This window comes from Falco cherrug, chromosome 4, assembly GCF_023634085.1.
Source record: "Falco cherrug isolate bFalChe1 chromosome 4, bFalChe1.pri, whole genome shotgun sequence".
Taxonomy (NCBI): Eukaryota; Metazoa; Chordata; class Aves; order Falconiformes; family Falconidae; genus Falco; species Falco cherrug.
This window is the reverse complement of record NC_073700.1, coordinates 47,694,019-47,718,099: the sequence shown is the minus strand read 5'-3', so window position 1 is coordinate 47,718,099 and position 24,081 is coordinate 47,694,019. Positions and strand designations below refer to the sequence as shown.

Here is a 24,081-nt window from a genome sequence, read left to right as displayed (position 1 = left end):
CAGCCCCTATAGGGGCCAGGCCCCGTTGCAGGATGAGATCCCCGGTCTGGGTTACAGTACCACTGCCGCGACCAGGATCGTACAGGGCACCGTCCTCAGCGTGGGGTGCTGCCCCACTGCGGGGAGCAGGACTCCTATAGAGGACAGGCCTTGGAATGGGGTTAGCAGCCCAGTGACAAAGGACAAGCCCCAAAATGTGGTTGAGCCCTCTGCTAGAGCACAGCACCAACATAGGACACAGACCCAACGTGACATACAGCCCCGCTATAGGGCCCAACCGGCACTGGTGGGACAGTCTTGGTGGTGAACTGGGTCTGGGGAGTCCCGCAGAGGGGGTGCAGCCATAGCACCAGTTGGCAAAGCCTCTTCCATCCCACCCCACCCCAACCCACGGGAGCAGAGAGAAGGCAGGGGCTGGGATGTTGCAGGCATTGAAGCCTTTTTGGAGACATCAGCCCCAAGCAAAGCCACTGGTGCTGAGCAGGAGATGGAGTGGCTGCCATCCCTGCTGCCTCTTTTGGGAGGTAACGGGGCACAGCTCCATACTGGTGGGAGCCATTGGGACAGGAGCCGGGCAGGCATGCAGCCCCCAGTGCCACCTCTAAAAGCCTTTTGCTTTCTGCAGTTTTGGAGTTATTCTGATCAATCATTTGGCCATAAAAAATCTCTCCCTGCACTCACTCAGCGAAGGAGGGCACAGCCAAGAGCATCGTTTCTTTGGTGCCACAAGAACTGTCGCTGTTTGAGCCTTTTAAGGTAACGTTGGAGGGAGGAGGCACCTCCCGCTGCTCTCATCTTCTTCATGGCATGAGACAGATTCACCTCAAAAATATTTTCAGGCAACGGGCAAACGAGTTTGTGTGGTTTTGGGGGAGAAACAGGTCTTTGGCCACCAGCATCACCCCAAATACACGTTGCAGCATTTCCAGCCACTTGAATTGATTCTCTCCCAGTTCCAGGGAAACGCTGTCCTCCCAGTATTTGTCTAAAGTACTTTTCCCCCTTAGGTGTTTCCTTCTTGAAGCTGAGACGCACATCCCACCACTGGAGAGAACAAAATTGCCCCTCAGGTACCCAGTGGCAGAGCCATCCTCCTTTTGCTTTTTTGCACCATCCCACCGCCCCACGCTGCAGCAAGAGGTGATTTCAAGCACTTTGAGTTGTTCAGACATTTGACTTGAGAATTTAACCCATCCTCTGGAGCAGGAGAGAGGAAAAGCAAATAGTTTTGATTTTATTTCAAGGCAAATCTCCAGCAGGGACTACACAGTGTGCCAGGCGTGGTCTGCAGAGACCTGTACAGCTCATGCTACGGAACCAGCTCAGCACCAGCGAGTTAGCGAGAAAAGCCAGGGAAATTCTGTTGGGAAAGCATCCAGCTATGAACCCTGCCCTCCTCCCGCAGGCACAAGTTAATTAGGGCTAAATCACAAGCAGACAACATAAAATGAACCCCTCGCGATCATGGACGGGAGAACGAGCTGCGTGGGGGCGGGTGGACGAAACCTTTGTGTTCTGCGTTGAAACATTTGCGTTCAGGGCCTGGGGAAACTGAAGAGCAACAGAAAGGCATCAAGAACCAGACAAAAAAAGCCAGCCCCTCCCAGTGTCCCATCTGCTGCAACCCCCGGGGGAAGAGCCCCCACCCTGATGCCAGGGACCCTGAACCTTTTGCGGAGCTGCTCAGGGTAGGGAGGGCTGAGCTTTGCTGCACAACCACCCCCCGACCCAGCACTTTGGGCATGTTCCTGACAAGCCTTGCCCCATCCTCCTGCCGAGCCCTGGTTCTTGCACAGGGAGCGAAAGGGAGGTGAGCAACTCGTTGCCCCCAAGTGCCAAGGACCTGCCCAAGTAGCAGCTGGATCAGGAGCTTAAAGCTGTGCCTCATGCTCATATTTTAAGGGCCTGGAGCAAAAATTGGAGTAAAAGCCGTTTCATCCTTGTGCTCAACACACCACTGGCACAGCAGCGAGCAGCTGTAGGAAACCGCTGCCGGTGGAAGCAAGAGGCTGATGGCATGGCAGGGGGTACCTGGCGCAAGGCTTTGAAGGTAAGGAAGATGTTGAGATTCGCAGATGTCATATCGAGCAGCTGTGACGATAATATCTCTTTTAAGATTACATATCTGCTATGGAGCAGAACTGGGGTATGAAGCCACAATATGGTAATTTGGGGCAATAAATTCAGCTACGTGCTAAATAGAGCGATTCAACTCACCTTCGCTGTTAAACAGCCCGTTTACTCCAGGGATAACAGTCTCCTTCTGGGCAATAAACCAGAGAAGGCAGAAGCCAGCTCTGCAAGGGGCCAGCGCGAGCCTCTGTGCTGCTGAGAGGCCAGGAGGAAGAGCTCAACCCCAGTGCCCGGGAGATGGGACCTTCTCACCACCACCCACACCTGTGCTCTCCATTCCCTTCAACAGAAGATGAGAATAATGGCAGCACCTTTGGCAAGAGCTTATCGGGCATCTGTAAGAGTCCAAACCACAGCGTGCTACTCTCATGCCAGTCCCCAGCGCAGAGGATGAGCTTTATCTGTAAACGTGCTGTTCTTTCAAAGAAAAAACAACATGCAGTGGGAGACTTTGGAGGAAAATAGATTTCGCCATTTCCCTCTGCCAGATAACTCTGGTTACCTAGGAACAGACACACTTCTCTAATGCGGCCAGTTCTTCTCATCAAGCACAGGATGAGCATTTATTGTCTTGTGATCAGAAGAAAAACACAAAGACCAGAGCTCCACAAGTGACATGACACATCGCACACATACACGCCACGTGATGCTCAACGAAACCAGGAGCCAGGTCCAGGTTAATGGTGTTAACAAGTCTTATAAATCTAATGTAAACATTTAAAAACATACAGAGTTGTCCAAAAAAACAAGCCACAGTAGTTCACGCAGCGTGCTGAGTCAACTGTCTGGAATTACGGTTTCTGGCATTGGAGGGGATGGAGGGGGGATGAGAGATGGCAGATCCCAACCAGAGAGGTTCACTTAAGCTCTGTAGAGATCTCAAGCAGTGTATGCTAATGAGGCGCAATTTTGGTGTCTGGCTCCAACTGTTTTGGTGGGCAGGCTCCCGAGTACCTCCTCTCCTTGCATCAAGCATTTTCACCATGACTGAAGGTAGGTGCTTCCGTCAGCACCCCAGATTATCCAAAGGCGGGGGGGCAGAAGAGAGAAAAAAAGAAAAGAGAAAGAAAGAAGCAGGATGCAGAGTCCCTAGCAACACCTCCCCTCTTGGTTATGTTGAAACCTCCAACCTGGCACACTAAAAAAGCACAGACACCAATTGCTTTTGAAAACTTTTGGCAAGAAGCTGAGGGTGATGAGGGGCAGGGCCAGAGGGAGTGTGGCACAGAGGTACACCATGTTCTGGCTTCCAAGCATGGCCAGCCTAGCACTCGACCCCGTTAACCATGTCTCACTCCCCCTTAGTGCAATCGTATTTCCAGGGAGTTAATTATCAGGCAGTTCTTTTATCACTCTCTGATGGCAAGCGACAAAGAACACTTAAAATTACACTTGACACAAGACAAAGGCACCTAAAAGCTTGACAATGTGATCAGACCATGTTCTGTTAAGAAGGCTTCAAGCGTTGGTACTTACAAGCACATTGCACACTCGCAAGAAAAAAAAACCCTCATGTTCGGAGCATGTTAAACATCCCAGATCCAGCAAAAGGCTGGTTCTGCAGCAGCACATCAGTGTTGCTTGTAAACGGGAATTCAGGGAGGCTCTTGCTCTCTGATTCATGTTTGCTTTCGCTTTGGCCCTAGTAACAAAGATGTCACGCAGACTCCGAGCTGTACTTCATTTAGTATTTACAGTATGACACAGGAAAAGTTAATAGAGCAAATGGGAAGTTCTGCAGGGGCAATGGGGAAGGAAGAGCTCTCCTTCGTGAACTATTATTAGATAAGGCACATGTAGAGACAGTTTTCAAAAGATCACTTGCAAATCAGTTCCACCTAGCTAGGACAACCTCCCTGTCCCTTTCTGGGAGACAGCTTTGTTCTCCAATTACTTGGTGTGAATTTGGAGTGACTCCATTTACACCGCAACACCTCTGGCATCCCATCCAACAGCCTGCCAAGCCAAGCAGGCTCTGGGTCTGACCCAACACCTCCCAAGTCTCTGCAGTGGAGCACTCTGTCCTTCACAGGATCATCGGCCAAAATGTTCAGAGCTGAAGACTTTGAACACTCACTCCCTACAAAAAACATTGGGAACCGACCTCCCAGTTTTGATGGGTTTGAAAAAATTCACTGCAGGCTGTCGAGGGAGAAGAAAAACCTGCAGCCTTTGCTGCCTGGATCACTGTAGGACACAGGGGAATTGGATGGCTCAGGCTACAGGAGCCCTGACATGCGTGCACAGAATGGAGATGAACGACGAGACAGATGCTAGCTCTCAGGGAAAACAATCCCTCTCAGCAGCTTTATTCTCTCTTTAGCCGATTTGGGGAGAAAGGCAAGAATCTCTCTCTCCCTGCTCATGCATGGAAGGAAAGTGCTGCTGGCTACACACAGAGACAGCCCAGGTCCGCACAGCTAGCATCAGTTATGAGGACTAACAAGCATTCCTTGGTCTATCAGACCCCACTGCGTAACATGTGGATTTCAACTACATCAGTAAAAGGCAGGATTAAAACTATTCATTGTAATAGAATTATTCCCAAACCACACCTGGACCCCAGTATAGCTACCTTGCATCTGGCTACTTGGCTGGGAGCCCAGAAAAACAGTTGTCCCAACAGGGCAAGGTGTGTCTAGCAGGGCATTTCTTGGGTCAGCACAAAACCCCAATGCCACCTAAGTGGAAGTTAGATGGCGCAGAGATCTCGTGCTGCCTACCTGTGACAGGGTGAACATCACCCAGGTAGCCAGGTCCAAAGCCCAGTGTCAGCCAGCTTTTTAATCGTTTCCAGTGGGCTTTGAATCATGCTTTTAGTGAGCAATCATTAACCACGTGAGATGAAACTGCACCTTTGAAGCACACAGATCCAGCAAAAACTTTTAGCAGCAGGGAAAGCAAGATTTCTAGCATAACAACAGTCCTAGCCAGGCAAATGAGGACTCTTGTGGACTTCACATCTGAACAACACTCACCCACAGCAAGCACCGTTACCTAAAGGATTCTTCACCAGAGAGCGCAAGCAAATGAGGTTGTAGATTTTACAAATACCTTCGATATCGCTAGTACCAAGTAATTTAGGTGTTGCATTTCCCTTAGAGTGAAGAATTCCGGATTATTCATCTGGGAGAGAAAACACCAGTTGCTACTAATGCTCTGATTGCCTTTGTTACGGACAGCTTAGCGGTGTGCTGTGCATTTGATGAAAACTAAGCAGGGAGGCAGGAGAAGGAGCCATTGCAGTAGTGTTTGCCATCGTGGGGAAGTCAAGCCTTTTTCACGCATGGTCATGAGAGGATTCCCTCAAGCAAGGGCAGTGAATGGTTGGTTCCTCAGTCTGCAACGAGGCAAATACTGGTAACTCAACACAAACAAAAAACTTTCTGATAAGGCCGTGCAGTGCTCCGGAGGTGGCAAGGGCTGACACAGCACATCTCTTCTGCAGTGGTGAGGAGACAAAAACCAAAAGAGTCCCCAAGATGACTGGGGTGCTTGGGGGGGAATGCAAATGATCTTTTTCAAATAACAATAACAAAAAGACCAAAAAGAAGAGAATCCAGGCAGTTTGCAGCTGTTGCTGCTTAAGGCCATTGGTTTCCTGGGGGATAGTTGGGCACTGTGGGGTACTCTGGCAGGCTGTTCCCAGAAAAATTGCTGTACTGGGCCTCCCTGCTGGGGGGGTTCCTCCACATGCCACTGTTCCACTCATCCTGAGCCTTCTGAAAGCTTCCACCAGCCCCTCGGTAGATTTTATGTACCTAACAGATGAAAGAGAGAACGAGAGGAAAGTCAGCAACAGGTACCCACACCTCTTCCTCAGAAGAGCTACAGTCATCACTTCGGTACCGGATCGTGTATTTATTTCTACCTCTGTGAAGAGCTGTATTTCCAAGGCACAAAAGCACTAAAAAATGTAGTAATACAGTGAACAGAGGTGCACATAGATAATATCAACCCAAGACCTGAACCTGTTTCAGCCGCATGCCTGGGATTCAGGTCGGGGATACCACAGCAAGGCAGCAAACCCAGGTCAGGAGGCTGAACCTTCTCTAAAACTGACACTACTGCTTCAGCAGGGCTTCTGTCTTCTCCTCTGCCATCAGTCTACTGAAGCTTCCCAGACAGTCCTACCTCCAAATCCTTCTTTCTGCAGAGAACAGAGGACCACATCCCACCCTGCCACCCAGTCCCCACTGCACACCACCTCAAGATGCTTCACCTTTACCATCAATGACCTCCCCAATGAGCAATGCAGCTTGCTTCACCTGCCCTAAAGGAACATTGCCACATGAAATGGTGACAACATCCAGCCCCAGCTGTCTTGTGTTATCTGTATTTGTCCTCTAGATACTCTGAGAGACACCAACTACACTATAAAAACTTTAAAAGCAGTGATGGCTTAGGGTGGCTGCTAAGCTGCCTGTTCACATTATTGCGATACAAGGTGCGGATACTGGAAGTCAGAGAGACATCTGAGGCACCTACCCTTAAAATGCAGATGAGCATGGCGACTGCTGACATTGTAAACATAATGGCAGGAAACAGCATGAACACAGCAGCTGCAACATTGGTGCTAAAGAAAGTAATGGCTGCCAACCATCCGCTGGAAGACACAGAAAGAAACAGTATCATTGCAGCTTTCTTTTTTAAAGTATCCTTACTATCAGAAAAGCTGTCTAGACATACCCAGAAACTACAAGGCAGCTTTAAAGAAAATGAAAATGAAAACAGCAATGAAGAAAAGGGACAGAATGAAATGCAGCTCAGGCAGGTATTTCCCCAAGATCTCAAATCTCACTTGCCAGCATCCCTCGCTAATCCACTCTCAGACCTTTAGGGGACAGCCAGCTGCACAGACTTTGGGAAGAGAAGATTTATTCCCAAGGTGCTGTCAGCTGTGCAGAGGTCGTGCGCCTAGAAACTGGAACTGGGATTAGGGAACACGAGGGTCCTATGATTTACACTGCATCTCTATTCCTTTGATGGCAATAACCAGATAGGACAACTGGAGAGCATCAGCAGTTAAGAAAATAAAATGCTATATGGAGTGCCAGAGCTTTCTATTATTTGTAGTTTCAGCAGGAACTGCTCTCAAGTCTCTACCGACAGAAAGTTAAAATGCCAAACAATTATAACATAACCAGGGACAGACACTAAAATGCTCCCATTTATTTTAGGAGAACCCTGACAATAATCGCTCTATAGGCCAACAGTGAGTCATCATGCACTGCTCACCATGTGCTGCGAATAGTTTGAGGGCAATGCTAAGAGAGGATCAGATGAATCTTGAAACTGGCTAAGAAGAAAAGGTGTTAAAGAGAACAAGCAGGTGAATATACCTGACTTCTGCCAATAAAACAAATGAAAACAGAACTGTGTACTCCAAGAGCAGGTATAACTATACCACAGAGGAAAAGAGAAAGTTTCTTCCTCTCCATCCTGTACAGAATCCCATCAGTTTCTCAAAAGTTCATGGAAACAGCCCGTAGCCTGAAACTCAGGCATGGGAGCCAAGTGCTCGGCTGTAAGACCGTCAGCGCATCCTGCTTACCAAGCTCCCCATCCAGAGAAACCAATCGCCTGCAGGACCGTGAGAATAAACTGTGCTCCAAAGATGAAGAAAAAGGCCATAAAATTAAACGAGCTGTCCGACCTGTGAAAGAAGAGAGGAAATCAGGGGGAGACTGGCACCTCATGTTGCTTCACACTGATGTTTCACCCCATCACGTACAACCGCTCCAATGGGGTTTTTCAGAAGAGGTCCCTCTACAGCCGTGTACTTTGAAGGCTACTCCTCTGTCCCCGGCAGTGAAAGCACACAGATCCATGAATCATCAGCACTTAATCTCTTCCCACAAGCCTGGCTCCTGTAACTGCTTTACCAAACTGCATATATGACGACACATGAGAAGAGGCAGTCTCCTGCGGAACAGAGAGTGCCTAACCCTCTGACCAAACCTCTGAAGTCAGCACAGCCTGACACTTAGGCAGCTCAGCCACTGGCAAGTAGGCACAAGGGGGCCTGAACATTGGCAGGCAGAGCTTGCCCATAAGCTAAAAGTGATAATTGAGCATAAGAATTCCAGCTGGGAATGTCTTGGTGGCTGCTCATCATCACACTTACATGCCCACGGTTAATAATCCAGCACTGGGACACAACAGGAGGAAAAACAGCCACCAGAGAAGCAAGTGGTATCCCATCTGGGGAAATGCAGAAGCATACTCTCACATCTTTGCAGGCTCCACATCTTCACGATGTATAGGTTGAGAGGTCCCAGATATATGAGGTCCTTTACTTTATGCAGGTATAATGGGCAGCAGGCACATGATCCCAAACCAGAAGGCTGACCAGGTATGTGCAGTCTCTGTCATGGGTGCACTGGGGCACAGCACTGTCCAGCCCACGTTTGGGCTCTGCCACAGAACTGCAGCAGAACATCTTCATCCCATTAAACCAGCTACATCAGGCACATCTAAAACTCCCCAAACTATCATTTTTAATGATACAAATGACTCCCACTCTCTGAGGAACCCAAAGGGCCCATGATTTACATAACAGATTTGCAAAAAAACAATTTGGTTGCTTATCAGGCAGTTTGGTGCAAGGGGGAGTTTACAAAAGAGTTCCAGTCATTCGCAGCTCTTGCTTAAAGTATTTAACTGTTTATTATTTTAATGTTAATTAGTATTATAATTCTAGTCCCTGATGCCTAATGAGGAGATGAGAGAGGCAGGACCCCAGACTCTGGTGAGGTCGATGCAGTGGACCCCTGGCTACTCCAAGACAAGTGGAAAAGCCTCCAGCTAGAACCCTGCCACCCTGAGCCTCGCGTGTTGGTATGGTTAGAGATGCTGTGACAGAAAACTGCCAGTCCTGAGTATCCTCATGATTCCGCCCTTCAAATATCACCTCAGAGTACAGCAGTGTGAAAGAAATACTTTAAACACAGACTGTTCACAGTAATGCCTATCATAATCCAATTAACAAGGATTAGGCTCGAGGCTGAGCCTTCAAACAGACTCTTGCAACTACGACCTGAAAGGGCGGGAGGAGTCTTCATTTGAAAGGATCTGTGGGAATTAGTGAGGATACACAGAAAAGGTGATTTCTGATCCAGCCTTCTGGTACAGATTTGCAACAGCTTTGCCCTAGCGCCAAAGCTCTGCAGCTAATTTAATTTTGGATGCAGATGTATGACGATGGTTTTACGAAAGCATCCTCACAGTACATGATGCCAATATCAAAGGGCTGCCTCCTCCCAGAACAAGCAGAGCAAATAGGTTTGACCTCACCTTCTTGAGTCACAACTAGCCATGATCCCATCAGATCAGTGTTTTTCAAGCCCCTTCTACAACTGATGTCAAAGTCTACGATCTTTGGGCTTGCCAGTCTGTCCCTAGGGCTTATTCTTTTTTTAACTGTAGAAGACTTTACACAGAGTAACCTCAGGGCCCTTTCAGTATTCAGTTGCATAAACACATACAAACAACATTAAAGAAACAATTAGAAACGGTCATTGGGAAGCCCAGAGGAGGTCAACCGGGAGGAGTAATTTTTCCCAGACTTCAGAACTCAGAACGGAAACTGCTCTTTGAACAGAGCTCTAGCCGGCTCTCGGAGGCACTTGGGCTTCTGAACTAGGGATGGGGACAAAACCCCAGCCCCAGAGGGCAAGAGTTCAGAGCTGGTATTTTCATGTCTTTTAAAACTTTCAGATTAATCCGACCCAGTGGGCCTTCCATTTTCATCAGAAATAATCCTCCCCTGTACTCCATGATGTAGTCACTGATGTTTTAAGCACCACCAGTGCATTAAATGCCCAGTGTTGTTAGTATAAAAAGCATAAATTCGGAAGAGCATTTAAACAATTAATTTAGCATGCGCTAAACAGACAGGACCCCACCTGCCAACTCCCATTTCTATGAGCTGCTTTTGCTGTTACCTAAACCAACTCGTCACAGAATCCAGTGAATAATCAAAATCCAGAGTAATTGGGTAATCCCTGGTAATGGGGAACCAGAAGGACCTTCACCTCCAGAGGCCAAATCCCTGACTGGTGCGTGGGGTCTGCTGGTGACCCACAGTGTGACACTGGGCAGGTCCCTCCCCTTCCCTGTGCCAGGCTGGAAACTCATTGGGACCTTCACAGCTCTGACAAGCATTATGCATTAATGTCTGAATAATGCCTCATGATCCACAGCAAGCATGAGCAAATGCAAATGATTATTAATTAAAGTGAAAATGCAGGATAGCTTTAAATATTTGTGGAGTTTCAGAAGGACTCACTCCAGGGAACTGCTTTTATCTAAAAAGCGAAACAGCCAAGCTCTCAAGTACCTAGCGACTAAAACCAGAAGAGTTCTCAAAAACTAATAACTTAATAGTCTTCCATCAAAATAAGCCTCAACGAAACTTTACCAAATCAGTATCTATTTTAGTGCTATACTGATATGGGGGTGCTGCTACGCCTGAAATATTGAAGTAAAATAGGAATTTCATCCTCATGGAAGTGACAAAGTTTGCCACTGCTCACTTCCGATCGTAGGCAGGTGACCCACAGTCCTACATCTGGTATTTAAAAGTAGCCACATTCTTCTTCATTTGGAAGGTAAACAAGACATTCAGCCAACAAGTCCTTCATCTTTATCCCAGACAGAGAGCTCCATAGGAGCACTCCCCGGTAATGACACATCTCTCTCCCAGAGGACATGGAGACAAAATCACCTCATGGGCTCCTACTTACCGAAAGGCTTTATAGGCAGGTCGGAACCAGCAGACGTAGCCGCAGGGACTGAAGAGGATAAGCCAGAGGATGGCCAGCCCAAAATTCACCCCATAGCCTCCTCCGATCCACCACGCCAGGCACGCAATTATATTCACTACTAGTGTGATGCAGTAAACTGTAAAGAGGGCAGAGGAAAGAATGTGTGGTTGTGCAGCTTCATGTCTTCACGCTTAAAAGGAAACAAATGGCCCACGTTATAACAGGAAGGGTCCACGCCGCAGTGGGAAACTCAAGCCCAGTAACGCAGCTGCTCCAAGCGAGCCGCAGGTCCTGCGTGCCCCAGGAGCTCGCAGCACAGACACGTCCATCTCCAGAGGGAATGCTGCAGCAGAGGGATGAGGAAACTCTTTTGGAATCTGCCAAAGCACGGAGAGCTGGGTAGCAACCAATTAAGTCCTCTGCCAGTATTATTATCAATTACAAGCAAGGTTCGATTCCCATTTGTAGCAAAACCCCTTTATGAGAGGTGAGGGGTGTAAACCACTGCGCTGCACCCAGCCTCAACAGGACTTCGGTCTCCCTGCTTGCTGAGGCTGCCTCGGGAGCTATTACAGAGCCAACACAGCACCTTGCGGGCTTGCTCTCTGCTTCCCTGGGCCTCTGAGGAAGCCTGGAAGTTCGCTTCAGGGCTTGTAAGTGCTGCCTTGAGTGAGGGGATATGCAAACTCCAATCAGGCTGATAACTTGGGACCTCAGGGGTGGCTTAAAGGCCTTTTCACATCCCTGTTCCTGCCACTTGGATGAAAAGGAACAGTTGACAACAGCCCCCAGAGCGCACCAGTGCTGCACGAGGCAAACGTGCATGAAGTGACACTGCTCCCCCCTTCCCTGAAGCTCAATATCACCGCAAAGCGGGGCGGCACACTTCCTAGCTTTCACAGGCTGAGCGCAGACCCCATGCCAGGGGCTCCCCGCTTTCCTCCCCACGCTCCCCTCAATGGTGCAGAGACTCCCTGCAGCTGTCCTTGCACCCCCCCAGGCTCTGCCAGTGCCCAAGAGACTCAGCCCAGTTACAAGCTCCTATTTCAGAAAACAGGGGGTAACTCTTAAAAAACTGGTGGTAACCTGTATCAAGTAGCACAAAGAGAAATGAGAAGGTGGACCCTCCGTACCGCCTGGTGATGAGCTCGCAGTAACACTCTGGACCCTGGCCTCATTTATTCAGCCAGAATTAAATCCCTGAATTTCTCTTCACCCGTGGTAAATGCCCATGCCCTGCCCGCTCCTTGCCTCACCACATGTGGTGGCTTTGCAGCACACCTGCACACCCCTGGCTTAGCCCTCTGATGCCCATCACTACCCTGGCCTCTGCTTCTGACTCCTCTTTCTTGGCACAGACCAGACCCACCTGCCTTCACACAGCCTGGGGGATGCTAAACAGCTACAAAGTTTTGTGGTCGTAAAATAGTATTGCCAACACAGTTGGGACAATTTAGCATGGAAAGTACCCGAACCCAGCTGCTGCTTCTGACATAGGAATTACATGAGAGTTAAAATAAAACATTGTTTTACTACAAAGAAAATGTCTTCTGAGTAGCTAACAACAAGGCTTTATACACAATTGTTTGGATGTATCTTAATATTGGGGGGAAAAAAAGACTTATTGTTTAAATTTAGTTTATACAGTAGCTGTACTTCTCCAAATTTTTATTTTCAGAAGTCAGTTAGTGTCCAAAAATTACTAAAAAACCCCCGACAAAACACCAAGCCAAGAGCACCTATGAAGTTTTAAGGAACTTCTGGTTCTCCCTGCACATCAGGTGGGAGTTTGTTCTCCAGTAGTGGGAGCTCTGGTACAGGTTTCCCCAAATCACCATCCACCTTAATAAAACATTCACATCCAATTAAAGTAATGAGCATACAACCTTCTAGCAACGACTTGTGTGTTTCTATTTTTAACACCGGCCTTTTCCTGTTTACTGCCTTCCCTCCATGTATGAACCTCTCTCCATCCCATCCCAAAAAGTCGGGGGGGGGAGGAGGGGGGGCGCAGGACACAACGACCCCAAAAGAAAGCGTGCTGCAGATGGAAATGTAAATGTAAAACTCCTGGTGACAAATGCCAGGTCTCCTCAGCCACTGGCAGACTAGTTGCCCAAATGGCTGGCAACTTTCCAGCCTGCCATGAACTTGAATGAGGGAGGCTTTGTTTAGGGAGAGTCGCAGACAAAGGCAGCTTTACAGCATGCAACATTTAACCAGTTAAGTCTGAAGGGACAAGCAGTTTCTTCAGGCAAGAAAATTACAGAGCTCATTTCAGCATCTCTAAATAACGAAAGAACAATCGAGTGATAGATTATGCTATTATTTATGCACACAAATCTCTCTCATACACACATCCTATGCATCTGGAATAAAAGCCATGCCACCAAATGCATATCTGGCAGAAAACAAGCTTTTCCTTCAGTGAGAAGGGTAAATAGGATGACAAGCATTTGGGGAAAAAAAGATAAGCAAGGCAAGAAGATTTTTAATCTTCCAAAGCATTCCCTGTAGTTTTCTAGGCCTGCCACACCATTTTTCATCCAATTTCATTCCTTGGAGAAGAATGGTCAATTTTCATTACTAGCTTTTGAATGGCTAAGCCAGACAACACGAGCCCAGACCAGGAGGTCTGTTCATACAGAATATCAGCAAATCACCAGCTGTGACCAAGAGGATCAGCACCCTTCTCCAGGAGGACATGGAACATTTTGCAGGCTCTGGAGAGCTAAGGAAGAGACAGTTTACGGCTAGAAAACTCTGCTTCGATCTGTGGGTGGCACAAACACGGGGGAGTTTGAGCCTTCCCATAGCAAGGTGGGGCAACAGGTAGCAAGCACATGGGCCGTATTTATTTTCTTGCCTAAAATTCTCCTATTCATCTTACTTCAGGTGAATTGGGAATTACTTTAAGAGAGCTATTTTGGGGAGTAAAACATTACCTCACATTAATAAAGGTGTCAAATATGGTCTGCTTTTTTCCTCTTCAGATTTACTAATAGACATTTCTAGCAGTGATACTCTCTCCTTTCTTCAACAGCTGCTCTGCAGCAAAGACTCATAGCACAGCAGCTTAACATTTGGGCATAAAGTTATATTACAGTATTCTAAGAGGAATCATTGTTTCTCATCAACTAATTGCAGTCAAAACTTTAAAGCACTTAAGTCACTGAGATCTATATTTTTTTCACTACACATATTTATTTTCCCAGCACAATTTTTTAATTCAACTTACAGATCCATACGTGGTAGATTCTCTTCACCAGAGACTGATAATCGATGGGAATTTCATCAGCAAAATTCTGGTAGAAACACGGTTTCAGAGGGATAAACTTGGGGAGCGGTGGGAAGTTATTCACCTTTTCTGCAATGTAGAACACAGATATTAGCTGAATGCAGAAACATTCTCGTAAGGCTGAGCAAGTCTAACATCCTCCACACCTTTCCAATACACACCCGTGGACCCCAAGGTCAAGGGGACTCGCAAGAATCAAAACAGAAACCATCACCAGCTCTGGCCGTTCACGTTACTCGCTGCAGCACGTTCACCCTCACCCTGAACACCAAATATTTTGTTCTCCTTCCTCAGCAGTGGACATGATATTTAAACTAGCACATGCAAGGCTTAGAGCAAGGAATAGAAATGAACTAATAAGCAACACTTGGATTTGACACCTTTACACATCAGTGTAAAGTTCTGTGAAAGGCACTGACAGACAAAAAAAACTTAAACTCCAGGATAAGGTTCCTCAGGAAGAGAGGAGAAGCCAGCAACATCTGGGGGAAACAGGCTGCACAAAGATTTTTAGTTGCAACCTTTCAGAAAACACAAGGAAAAGCTGGCAATTATCCAGACAAGCAGATTTACCTTCAGACACAAGCTCTGAGTAGTCTTGCTGGTGCATGGATCAGGCCTTAGGACCTGTAGTAGATATGACTGTGTGACAGTGAGGAAGGGCGCCTTTGGAAAGCATCTCTCAAACTGGAATTTAATACTCAAGATATCATCCAGTTAAGGGAAGGCAAATGAGATGTCAGGGATAATTTTGTTGTGAGAAGACTCATGAACATACCCTTTTTTCTTTAAAAGTCAAGTTCTTCCTGTAAGATTAAGCCCCAGAATAAAAAAGAAAGAAAGAAAAAAACCAAACCAAAATCCCAAATCCCAAAACTTTGCATTCAGATACAATAAATCAGCAAATGCTGACAAAAGTGATAGAGTGAATAAAACCTTACCTTGGGAAAAAAATATGTTTTAAAAACAAGTAATTAAATGCCTAAATCCTCTGCATTTAAGCTGCTGTCAGCTTCTAGACAGGTGCGCAGATCTGTCTGCGTCTATGTGTGTGCCTGCATGTGCATTCCTACATGTTTGAGAACGTTTGCTCTTGCCTTCCAGTGCTGGTTAAAGTTTGATTCCAGGGCATTGTGACTAATTGTCTAGTCTACTTCAGCCCCAGTAAACAGAATTAAAAACAAGCAGAGGAAGAGATGAAGAATGTCCTGGGAAAACCTCCAAATGGCACAGAAGACAAGAGGAAATGTCTGAACAAGAACCGTCAGCACAAGAGATCCCCTTCTCTTGCCATTATCTCCGTGTGAGAAGACATTTTGCAGGAGCAGCTTCTTCGTTTGAGGGTTGGCAGGGAAGACTAAAGCTGTAAGCCATGCTTTGGGAAAGAAAAGGCTTTCTTCATGCAAAAGAAAGGCATATTTTCATGCAGAAAATATGTTCAGGATAACGCCCACTGTGAGTACATCAGAAGTAAATATGAAATAAAGTCTGAAGTCACTAGCCCAATTTGACTTTTCAGTAGCCTTTTCCTTATAAAAGCAAATACTAAGTCTCCTGTCCCTCCTCACCCACCTTTGCTAAATTTTTTTTTTACATTAATTCAGACACTCTCCAAAGCTGGTATTAGTTACTGGTTAACATCTACTGCTGACCCCATCACATGCAGTCAAAGTCCATAGGAATCTGGACTTCTTAGCATTAATTTTTCATTTGCTACAAACACCTAATGGGCTTTCTCCTCTACAGTCTGTCTCAGCAGCCTACAAAAGGACAGAACAATGCTGGATCAAGGGAAAAGAAGGGGGCACAGCTTTTAAAACTAGAGACAGCTCCCGAGGGAAGTCAATAAGACCAAGATTAACCGACCACAGTGAAAGCAGATTCTCTAACAATCTATTATTATTATTATTTTATTTATGGGATGAGGAAAATTTTGTTCTGTCCCTCTGCAACAGCTGAAGCTGTAGCTAGTTACTGTGGTTCTGCTCTCTTCCATTGTCTCTCTCCTGCAGTACAGATCTGTTATGGGCAGTAGAGCTGATGCCAGCCTGTAGTGCACAAGTCCCCAAATGGTGGATCCAAAACCAACTGGCCTGCTGGACACCAGCCACTGCAGTTTGTCATTTTTCAAACTCACAAAATGCTCCAAATACATCCAGACTTTTTTCTATGTACACAAAGATCAGGATTACACCTCTTCTCTGTTGTCACCCAGCTGCAAGCAGCCAGATGACCACTTTCTCCCACCCAAAGACCCTGTAGTTTTCAACTGTTCCGGGTTACTTCCAAGAATAGATAAAGGAAATTAAATTAAAATATCCCCTTTCATGTCTGACTGCATAGTTTGGAGTGCTACAGCACTCCCATCAAAGCTAGGATCAACATATTGGATCAGCAAGCACAACCTGTGCTTTCATAAACCAAGCTGTATAAGCAATGAACAGAAACTGTATACAAGTCCTGAACCTGCTCTTATTTAAAAAAAAATTGGGAGGAATTTTGTTACTAATTTTACTACAGGTAAAATTAAGATGTAGTAATGTCAACAGTACAGCTAGGAAAGCCGTGGAAAGCTGTTTAGCCTCTCTAAGGAAGGAATTATTCTCATGTACTTTTTTGTGAATAAATGTCATCCTCATCCAACTCTCAAACAGGTCACACCTCAGCCTTTATCACCAGAGCAGCAACCTCAGCTGTCAATCCTACAGCATAGAAGTGAGTATGACCAAGGCAAGAAAACAGAAGGAGCTGAAGAGCTTTAGGGATCACTAGGGACACATGTCACACACCTGATGCGCCACAGCCATCACAGCACACCGAGAAACATTCTCTGAAACCATTCTCCCTACATTGCCATATTTTGAGGTGCTCTTACCTGCCATTTCTAGTAAGAGTGTTCCACAGTGAAGTTTCAGACAGACAGCAACAGATCTATTAGAAAAAATAATAAATAATCAGGTCAGCCCATGTCACTAACCAGCACCCAAAGAACCTCTAGAATCAGAAATACCTCTGGCACAGTGCTTGACAGACTACGAGCCCAGGGTTCCCACTACAAACTGCTCATCTCCAACTGCCCAAAGTCGGCATGCTGGAACTTGACCAAAACATCCCAATTTCTCCTGGTTCGTATGAAGCTCCACCTGGCAGCACCTCATTCAGCACAACCCCACTGTCAACCACTTTTAAGGCTTCTATTATTCAGCAGCAAACAAACGTGGCACCTGACAAAGGCTGAGGATGCACGGAACGCCACTGCCAGAACACGTGTACCTTCCAGCTGCAGCCAGACAACAAGCTGAGACAGACAGATCTGAGCAGGACCCAGCCAAGCACATACATCGGAAGAGAAATTTGTACAAGCTTACCAGACTTAATGCCTCATTTAGGTGTTGAGATGATTTGTTGGCTCTCTGTGGACCTCCCCAGCTGCTGAAACAAACACATATCACTGTTAGCTTGGAAGTAAATTGATTAAAAAAAAAAAATCAGCTGGTACACAACCCATTATTTTAATAATTATGCACAATCCTTCTTAAAAATGCAGATTCATTCTTCCTGTTACCACCATTGAACATGACTGTCATTCTGGAAAAATCAAATCCTGCAAAGTTGACTCGGCGTCAGCCGTGTAGCCAATTTTGGCAGAACTGATCACACAGATGAAGGCCGCAGAGAGATCTGTGCTGAGCTTTGATTTTACCCCTTCTTTGTTAAGTATAAAAGCACTGTGTGCCCCTACCTGGAAATCTCAAAACGGAAACAGGGAATACCATAAAACAACCCTCTAAACCAGCGCTGCAGGGTTTGACAAGAGCTATCAAGAATGAAGGAAGTCTAGACTAAAACCCATCCCTACAAATACACTCCAAACACCACACGCCGCTGCCAGCACCGACGGCAATCTCAGCATCGAGGTCAGAATAGCTGTGCTGTATCCAAAGCCCTCGGGATTTACAGCAGCTCGCTTCCCTGTTCTGCACCTCTGTGCTGTCCTCCTGTGTGCTCCGTGCACGGCCTGGAGATTGCAAAGTTTACACTGGCACAATTATTTTGTTGGGGTTGCATTTACTCTCCTTTTTAATTGAGATATTCTAGCACAGTCCTTAGTGGAGACAACGGCTCTCTGGTAAGAATTGGGACCTGTACAGGCAGCTTATTCTTTCTGTACGTAGCAATGCAGTTATATACAAGCTTAACTACATGTACATAGAGGAAACATATTGTTTTGCCTGTACCAGTCTAAAGAAAGCAACAGAGCATGGCCAGGAAAGCTGTGTCACTTGTGAGCTGCTCAGGGCTGGGACTCCCTGGTTAAAGGCTCACACACAGGGCCCCCGTCACCGCCGAAGCCTCCAGGCTTTCTCCACAATACAGACACTACCCAGTGTCTGACAGGCATTTTATAACTTACGATTTAGAAATGGAAGCATATTGCTTTGCCTTTATTAAATTTTGTGAGTAGAAAATAAAGTATGAAGACAGTTAAGAATACAATTAAAACTTCACCCCACCCATTTGCAGCTGCTCCCAGCAGAGATCCGTAAATTTGGGGGGAAGAAGAAATGACACATGAACACCAGTTACACTAATGCACTAAGAGAAAAGAATCTTTCACCGAAAGATCAGCAAATGCATAAAGCCCTTCTCCAGAAGAGGATTATTTAGTCACGTACTTCAGCGCCAGTGTCTTAAGAGCTGCAGAGTGGTAGGAGGTGTCAGTCTGTCCACTGGAGGAGGGACCAGAAGGAAAGACCACAGGACACATTCCTGGTTTTACACAGGGCCATCGTGGCCAAACAGTAGTTCTCCTGTGCCCTCCCTGCTCAAGGAGACAACTGTGGTGCTGTTGAGTGGGTTTAACTCAAATAAATAAATAAAACAAAACAGAGAAAGCAGCATTCTGGTGATCCACTTGCTTCTCATTTTACCCAGCTGTTCTCATTTACCTGCTCATTTCCTAAAAAATCTCAGCCATGGTTTAATGCTTTGAAGACACAGTAAATTATCACATAAAGAAGCTATGACAGAAGCTATTGAATATTTCTGTCTTCCTTTATGAGTAATCTCACAGAAGTTCCTGGGATGACTGTAATTTCCCTAAGGAAAGATGTGTTTGGGAACCACAAAGCAGCACTAAGAATATTTCTTTCTGCAAGGATAAACGCATACAATGAAATTTTACACCAAATAATCATTTTCTGAAATGCATTGACCTTCCACTGGCTCAGCTGCACTAAGATTCCATTCCAGCTCCCGGTGAAAGGAAAGGGACCTTTCCCCCATGGACACCTACGGCAGCAAGCTCAAACCTTCTGCAGGCACGAACTCAGACTCCAGGATCCAACCCAATAATAATTTTGTTCAGTGCTCCAAGACATACTTGCACAGCAACTGCTGTTTTCACACCTCCCTAGCCCATTTAACTTGGGCAGGATTTCTGCAAACTCGGGATAACAGGCCTCAGATGTACAGTCAGGGAAAAATCTTTGTCTAGTGAGAGATGATGTTGCTCAGCTCGGCTGGCTAAAACTCCTGGGGGAAAACTTCACTGTGCATCCTCAAGTCAAGTTCCAGTTACAAGATCCTGGCATAAGGAAACAGATTTGCAGCAAATACAGATAAACGGGTACATAACAGGTATCATCCAACCACGTGTGAATTTGTGCAAAATAACAACACATATAAATAAGCTCTCTATTCACCGGAACATTTTCAGTTTAGTTGGGAACAGACAAAACCCAACACCCTGCAGTCCACTGCAGAGATTTCTTCACGTATAAGTGACTGCTGGCGGACGGAGGAAAAAACCACACATGCTAAGGAAACCACGGTGTGAAGTGAACTTCCTTTTTCCACTGTGCTCATCGACAGCCAATGAATAACTCCTAAGTTCACAGTCCACCACACATGACTCACAAGAGCCCACTGGAGACAGCCGGAGCTTTTCTTCACCAGTGTTTCAAAGACAAAAATACTCTGTGTCATTTTAAGAGACAGCGTTTTCCTTTTAAACCAAGGCACGTATGCAAGCAGCACTGTTTCTTCTAGCTGGACAACAACGTGAGTACTTTGAATGGGACTTCAGTCTGAAACATGTTTCACCATCTCAGATTAGGGTAAAATTTTGTGAAGAAAAACCTGTAGCAATCTGCTTGAAGCACACTGTATGGCTGCATGTATGTTAATATTTAGTCCCTTTGTTTATTCTGCCTATATTACAGTAAATAGTTTTAAAAGTTTCAGTTATTTCTCACTACTACTTTCTCCAAAAAGAGAGAAAGGTGGTAGAAGAAAGAAATAAAGGACAGGCCAAGAAAGCTGAACTAATTCCTGCTTTGCTGTAAACCCACCTGGTGACCTGGGGCAAGTCCCCTAAGACCAGATTCACAGGACACCAGCTTCTCTCAATGCCACCTGCAGATGTCCCAGCCAAGCTCAGAAGAGCCCAACATCCTAAGCTTTCCATCCAGCAAAATTCACCAGCTTCTGAAGTCTCACTTTAGGATATTTTCTGCACTGCATTTATATTTTCATTCCAATAGGATGACTGTAGCTAGGCTAAGAGCTTCTACGCAGATCTGTACTCAAGGGCTCAATCTAGAGTGCTTTGCTGAAAGCAAACGGAGGGGCTGGATCCTTACATAACAGCAACAGAGTGCCGACACTCCCTCATAAGACAATGATTGAATAATTAGAGCACAAGCAGAATGAGAAAACCTGGGCACAATGCACATCTCCTGAAAGTGGTTCAAGCTTACCTCTCTGATGAGGGCTATCACCAGAGACCAGGCTTTTGGAAGCCACGTCACGCTGCCAGCCAGCAGATCCCAGACATTCTGGAAGAGCAAATGGCCTAAAAGCTTGGGGGGGGGGGGGGGGGGGCAGGGGGGGAGGCAACCTGCAGGGCTCTGGGAGACGTGGGTTTGAAACCAGACTTAGCAGGGAATCAACACAGCCTCCAGCATTCCCAAGACAAGCGAATGCCTCGGTCATATGCCTCTCCAGTTGCATTTAAAAAGAAAGCAGTAACTCTGCACTGGTTTTAAGAGAAAAGTCTGGTTTTTTGAGTCTCATTCAGATGCCCAACTCTTATCAGGAGGTTCCCAGAGAGCCCAAGGCAGCAGTGGTCATTCTGCAAGGCACCAGAACGCTTGGCTCAGCTTTATGAACTTAGACTTTATATAGCTGACACAGCTTGTACTCGATAGTATTTCCTCTCCCCGCTGCATGCTGCTGGCCCTCATGGAGTGGGACACTGCCCCTTCAGCGATGCCAGCACCATGCTTCACACTGGATGAGCTTCACAGGTTCACAAACTAGTTTCTTGAGCTCATTAATGCTCACAAAAAAACTAAGAACAGAGAGGGAGAGGTAAAATTACATGTCCATGTGCTACTGCTGTCAAGGGCAATGCACGAAAGAGCCAGCAGCAAACCCACACACAACAAAAGGCTTCACCCTCGCTCCTCACAACCCCTGGGGGATCACCTACATTACCCCCCCCGCCCCGGGGTGGGAGCCATGCAGCTGGCCTGGGCACCCCCCAGGCCTGCCCTGTGCTCCCCGAGACCTCCCGAGCACTGGCCCCAGCAGAGGCGTCCCACCGGCTGCCCACACACAGCCACGGCACCATGACAGGCAAATCCCCCCGCACCCCCGGGGGAGGGGGGCAGGGCACAGCCGGAGGGGGGGGAGCGATACACCCCGCTGTGCTCCACGGGGGGGCACGGGGCCCCCTCGCCGCCCTCCACCGGGGCTGCCCCCAGCACCTCCCGCTCATGCTGCTCCGGAGAGCTGCTCCCACCGGGGCTGACCCCAATCCCTGCCCCCCGCCAGGGCTGTCCCCAATTCCTCCCCGCACAGGCGCCATCCCGCCAGACCTGTCCCCAATACCTTCCCAAGCACAGGCTCCCCCGCCATTCCCCTGCTGTCCCCATGACCCCCATCGCAGCTGCCCTCGTTACCCCACCTCTGCCGCCCCCCTGCCCGGACAAGCCCCGTCACCCCTCTCATCCCGGGGCAGGCCCCGTCACCGTCGTCGTCACCCCCACCACACCACCCACCACCCCCGCCCCCCACACGCCACACACACACACCCACACACCCCCCTCCCCGAGGCAGGCCCCGCCACACCCCCGGGGCTGAGGCGGCTCCACCGGCCGCCGCCGCCCGCCCCTCCAGGAGCGGGCCCACCTCACCGCGAGACCCCGGCCCCCCCAGCTCCCCCCAAGCCCTCCTCCGAGGCCGCCCCACTACCCCCCGGCGCGGCGCTCACCGTGCCCACCTCAAAGCGCAGCGGCCGGAGCCCCGCTCCACGGGCCCGCCGCGGGGCACGCTGGGAAACAGAGTCCGTGCAACAGCGGCCGCCGCGGCGCCGCACACGTCCGGGACTGCATTTCCCAGCGTGCCCCGCGGCACAGCCCCACCACCTCTCACGTGAGGGGCCGGCCCTCAGGCTACGGGGGCCGGCAGGGATACTGGTGTCGGGAGGAGGTGGGTTTGTCTCGGCCCCTTCAGCAGGCGGGGGGCCGTGGGCTGAGGGGCCGGAGGTGTGGGCTGGGGTGGAGGGGCGTCGGCGGCCCCTAAGGAGTGCTGGAGCCTCAGCGGTGGCTGAGGAGGGGCTGCCGCAGGCGGGGGTCTCCGGCCTGCAAGGCCTGGCTCTCATGGCCGGGCCCCTTCCTACTTTAGCCCGCTCAGGGCCCTGCACTGGCTACTGAGGAGAAAATGAACCCTATGGCAGCCACCGCCAGGACAGACGGGGCCGTGCCTTCCCCCCTGGCAGCACCAGTGGGCCCTGTCCCCGAGCGGCCTGGTGGGCCCTGCTGCCAGCCCTCACCACGTTCTATTGCCAGCTTTGGCTCCCACAGGCCATGGCTGCGCTGGGGCCCAGGGCTGCGTGGTCACTGAGAAGGCTGCTGTTTGGAATTCTGCCATTAACCGCTGATTTTCTCTCCTAAGTCAGGTGAATCGGCAGCTGGTGGAGCTGGTGCCTGCTGGTGCCCAGTGCCTGTGTGACTTGTTTGGCCAAATGGGGTGGTGATGGTTGAACAGACAAATTGCTCTGAAATCTCTGTGGAGATGCAGGCTGGCAGCGGTGCATGGGGAAGCCCCTCCTCAGCCACACACACTTACCCACTTTCTGGATTTATACCCTTTTGTTCAGTTCTGTAGCTCCTTACCTCTTATTTGCACTGTGTTAGACTCCTTACTGTATGTACCAATCCATCTCCAAGGTACCAGCTCCATGTAAATGCTGTTAATTTGGTCATACATAAACCCTGCTCTACTTTAAAAAATATTTACAGGCCCTGGGGCTGTGCTTTCTGTAAACACAGAACTCGCAGCTCCAGGCTGTGTGATTCAAGCTCATCCCTCGTAACGCTTAACTGAGCCAACGCTGAGGCCCGCAAGCCCCCAGTCTGCAAAGTTGCCCCAAAATACAGGTCTTGGGGCTCGTTGCTTGAGTTCAGCCCCTGCTCTAGGCAGGTTGCCCAGCTTTGCTCCCTGGCACGGGCACCGGCACTGCCCCTGGACACAGTATTTGCTGGCTGGACAGGTATTTTTTGAGAGGGGAAAACCCCCTTGCCTCCATTGATCTAGAAGCATCACTGACATGCAAGGAATAATTTAGCTATAAACCAGTAGAGGTCACTCCGCCCCAGTAAATCCAGTGCTACTGAAGGCGTTGGAGCACCAGTAAGACAGGGAGTGCTTACTGGAGGAAGGCACGGTGGGCAGCGGGCAGCAGAGCCTGGAGACAAGGACATGGGGCATCTGGATCACCTTTATAGCGACAGCCTCTGACCTGGCTGTGCCCCGTGTGGGACAGACACGCGTGGGAGATCCTGTCCTGCCGCCTCTTGTTGAGGGTGTCTGTGC

The 24,081-nt window shown here is 48.2% G+C and overlaps 1 protein-coding gene across 6 annotated transcripts; it reads right to left on the bottom strand.

Annotated features, from left to right (window-relative positions):
* Window positions 1–2,663: 2,663 nt before the first annotated feature.
* On the bottom strand, window positions 2,664–22,567 carry SCAMP4 (secretory carrier membrane protein 4). Of its 6 annotated transcripts, none has more exons than XM_055707779.1 (8): window positions 22,487–22,567; window positions 17,568–17,628; window positions 17,075–17,130; window positions 14,140–14,268; window positions 10,881–11,037; window positions 7,688–7,789; window positions 6,622–6,739; window positions 2,664–5,894 (listed from the first exon to the last, which is right to left on the bottom strand). In XM_055707779.1, the coding sequence occupies exons 3-8, from the start codon at window positions 17,079–17,081 to the stop codon at window positions 5,718–5,720; spliced, it is 690 nt and encodes a 229-aa protein (XP_055563754.1). In that variant the 5' UTR covers window positions 17,082–17,130; window positions 17,568–17,628; window positions 22,487–22,567; the 3' UTR covers window positions 2,664–5,717. The 6 variants fall into 6 exon arrangements, with proteins under 6 accessions (XP_055563754.1, XP_055563755.1, XP_055563757.1 ...); XM_055707780.1 differs by having other exon boundaries at window positions 17,568–17,631; window positions 22,487–22,540; XM_055707782.1 differs by having other exon boundaries at window positions 22,478–22,505.
* Between the last annotated feature and the right edge of the window lie 1,514 nt (window positions 22,568–24,081).

Bases quoted from the DNA above. Each gene is read 5' to 3' on its own strand.
- SCAMP4 (XM_055707779.1), bottom strand. The intron at 7,790-10,880 runs GTAAGTAGGAGC...CTTCTTTCACAG, and splicing joins CCTGCCTATAAAGCCTTTCG to GTCGGACAGCTCGTTTAATT. The intron at 6,740-7,687 runs GTAAGCAGGATG...TGTGTCTTCCAG, and splicing joins TTCTCTGGATGGGGAGCTTG to CGGATGGTTGGCAGCCATTA.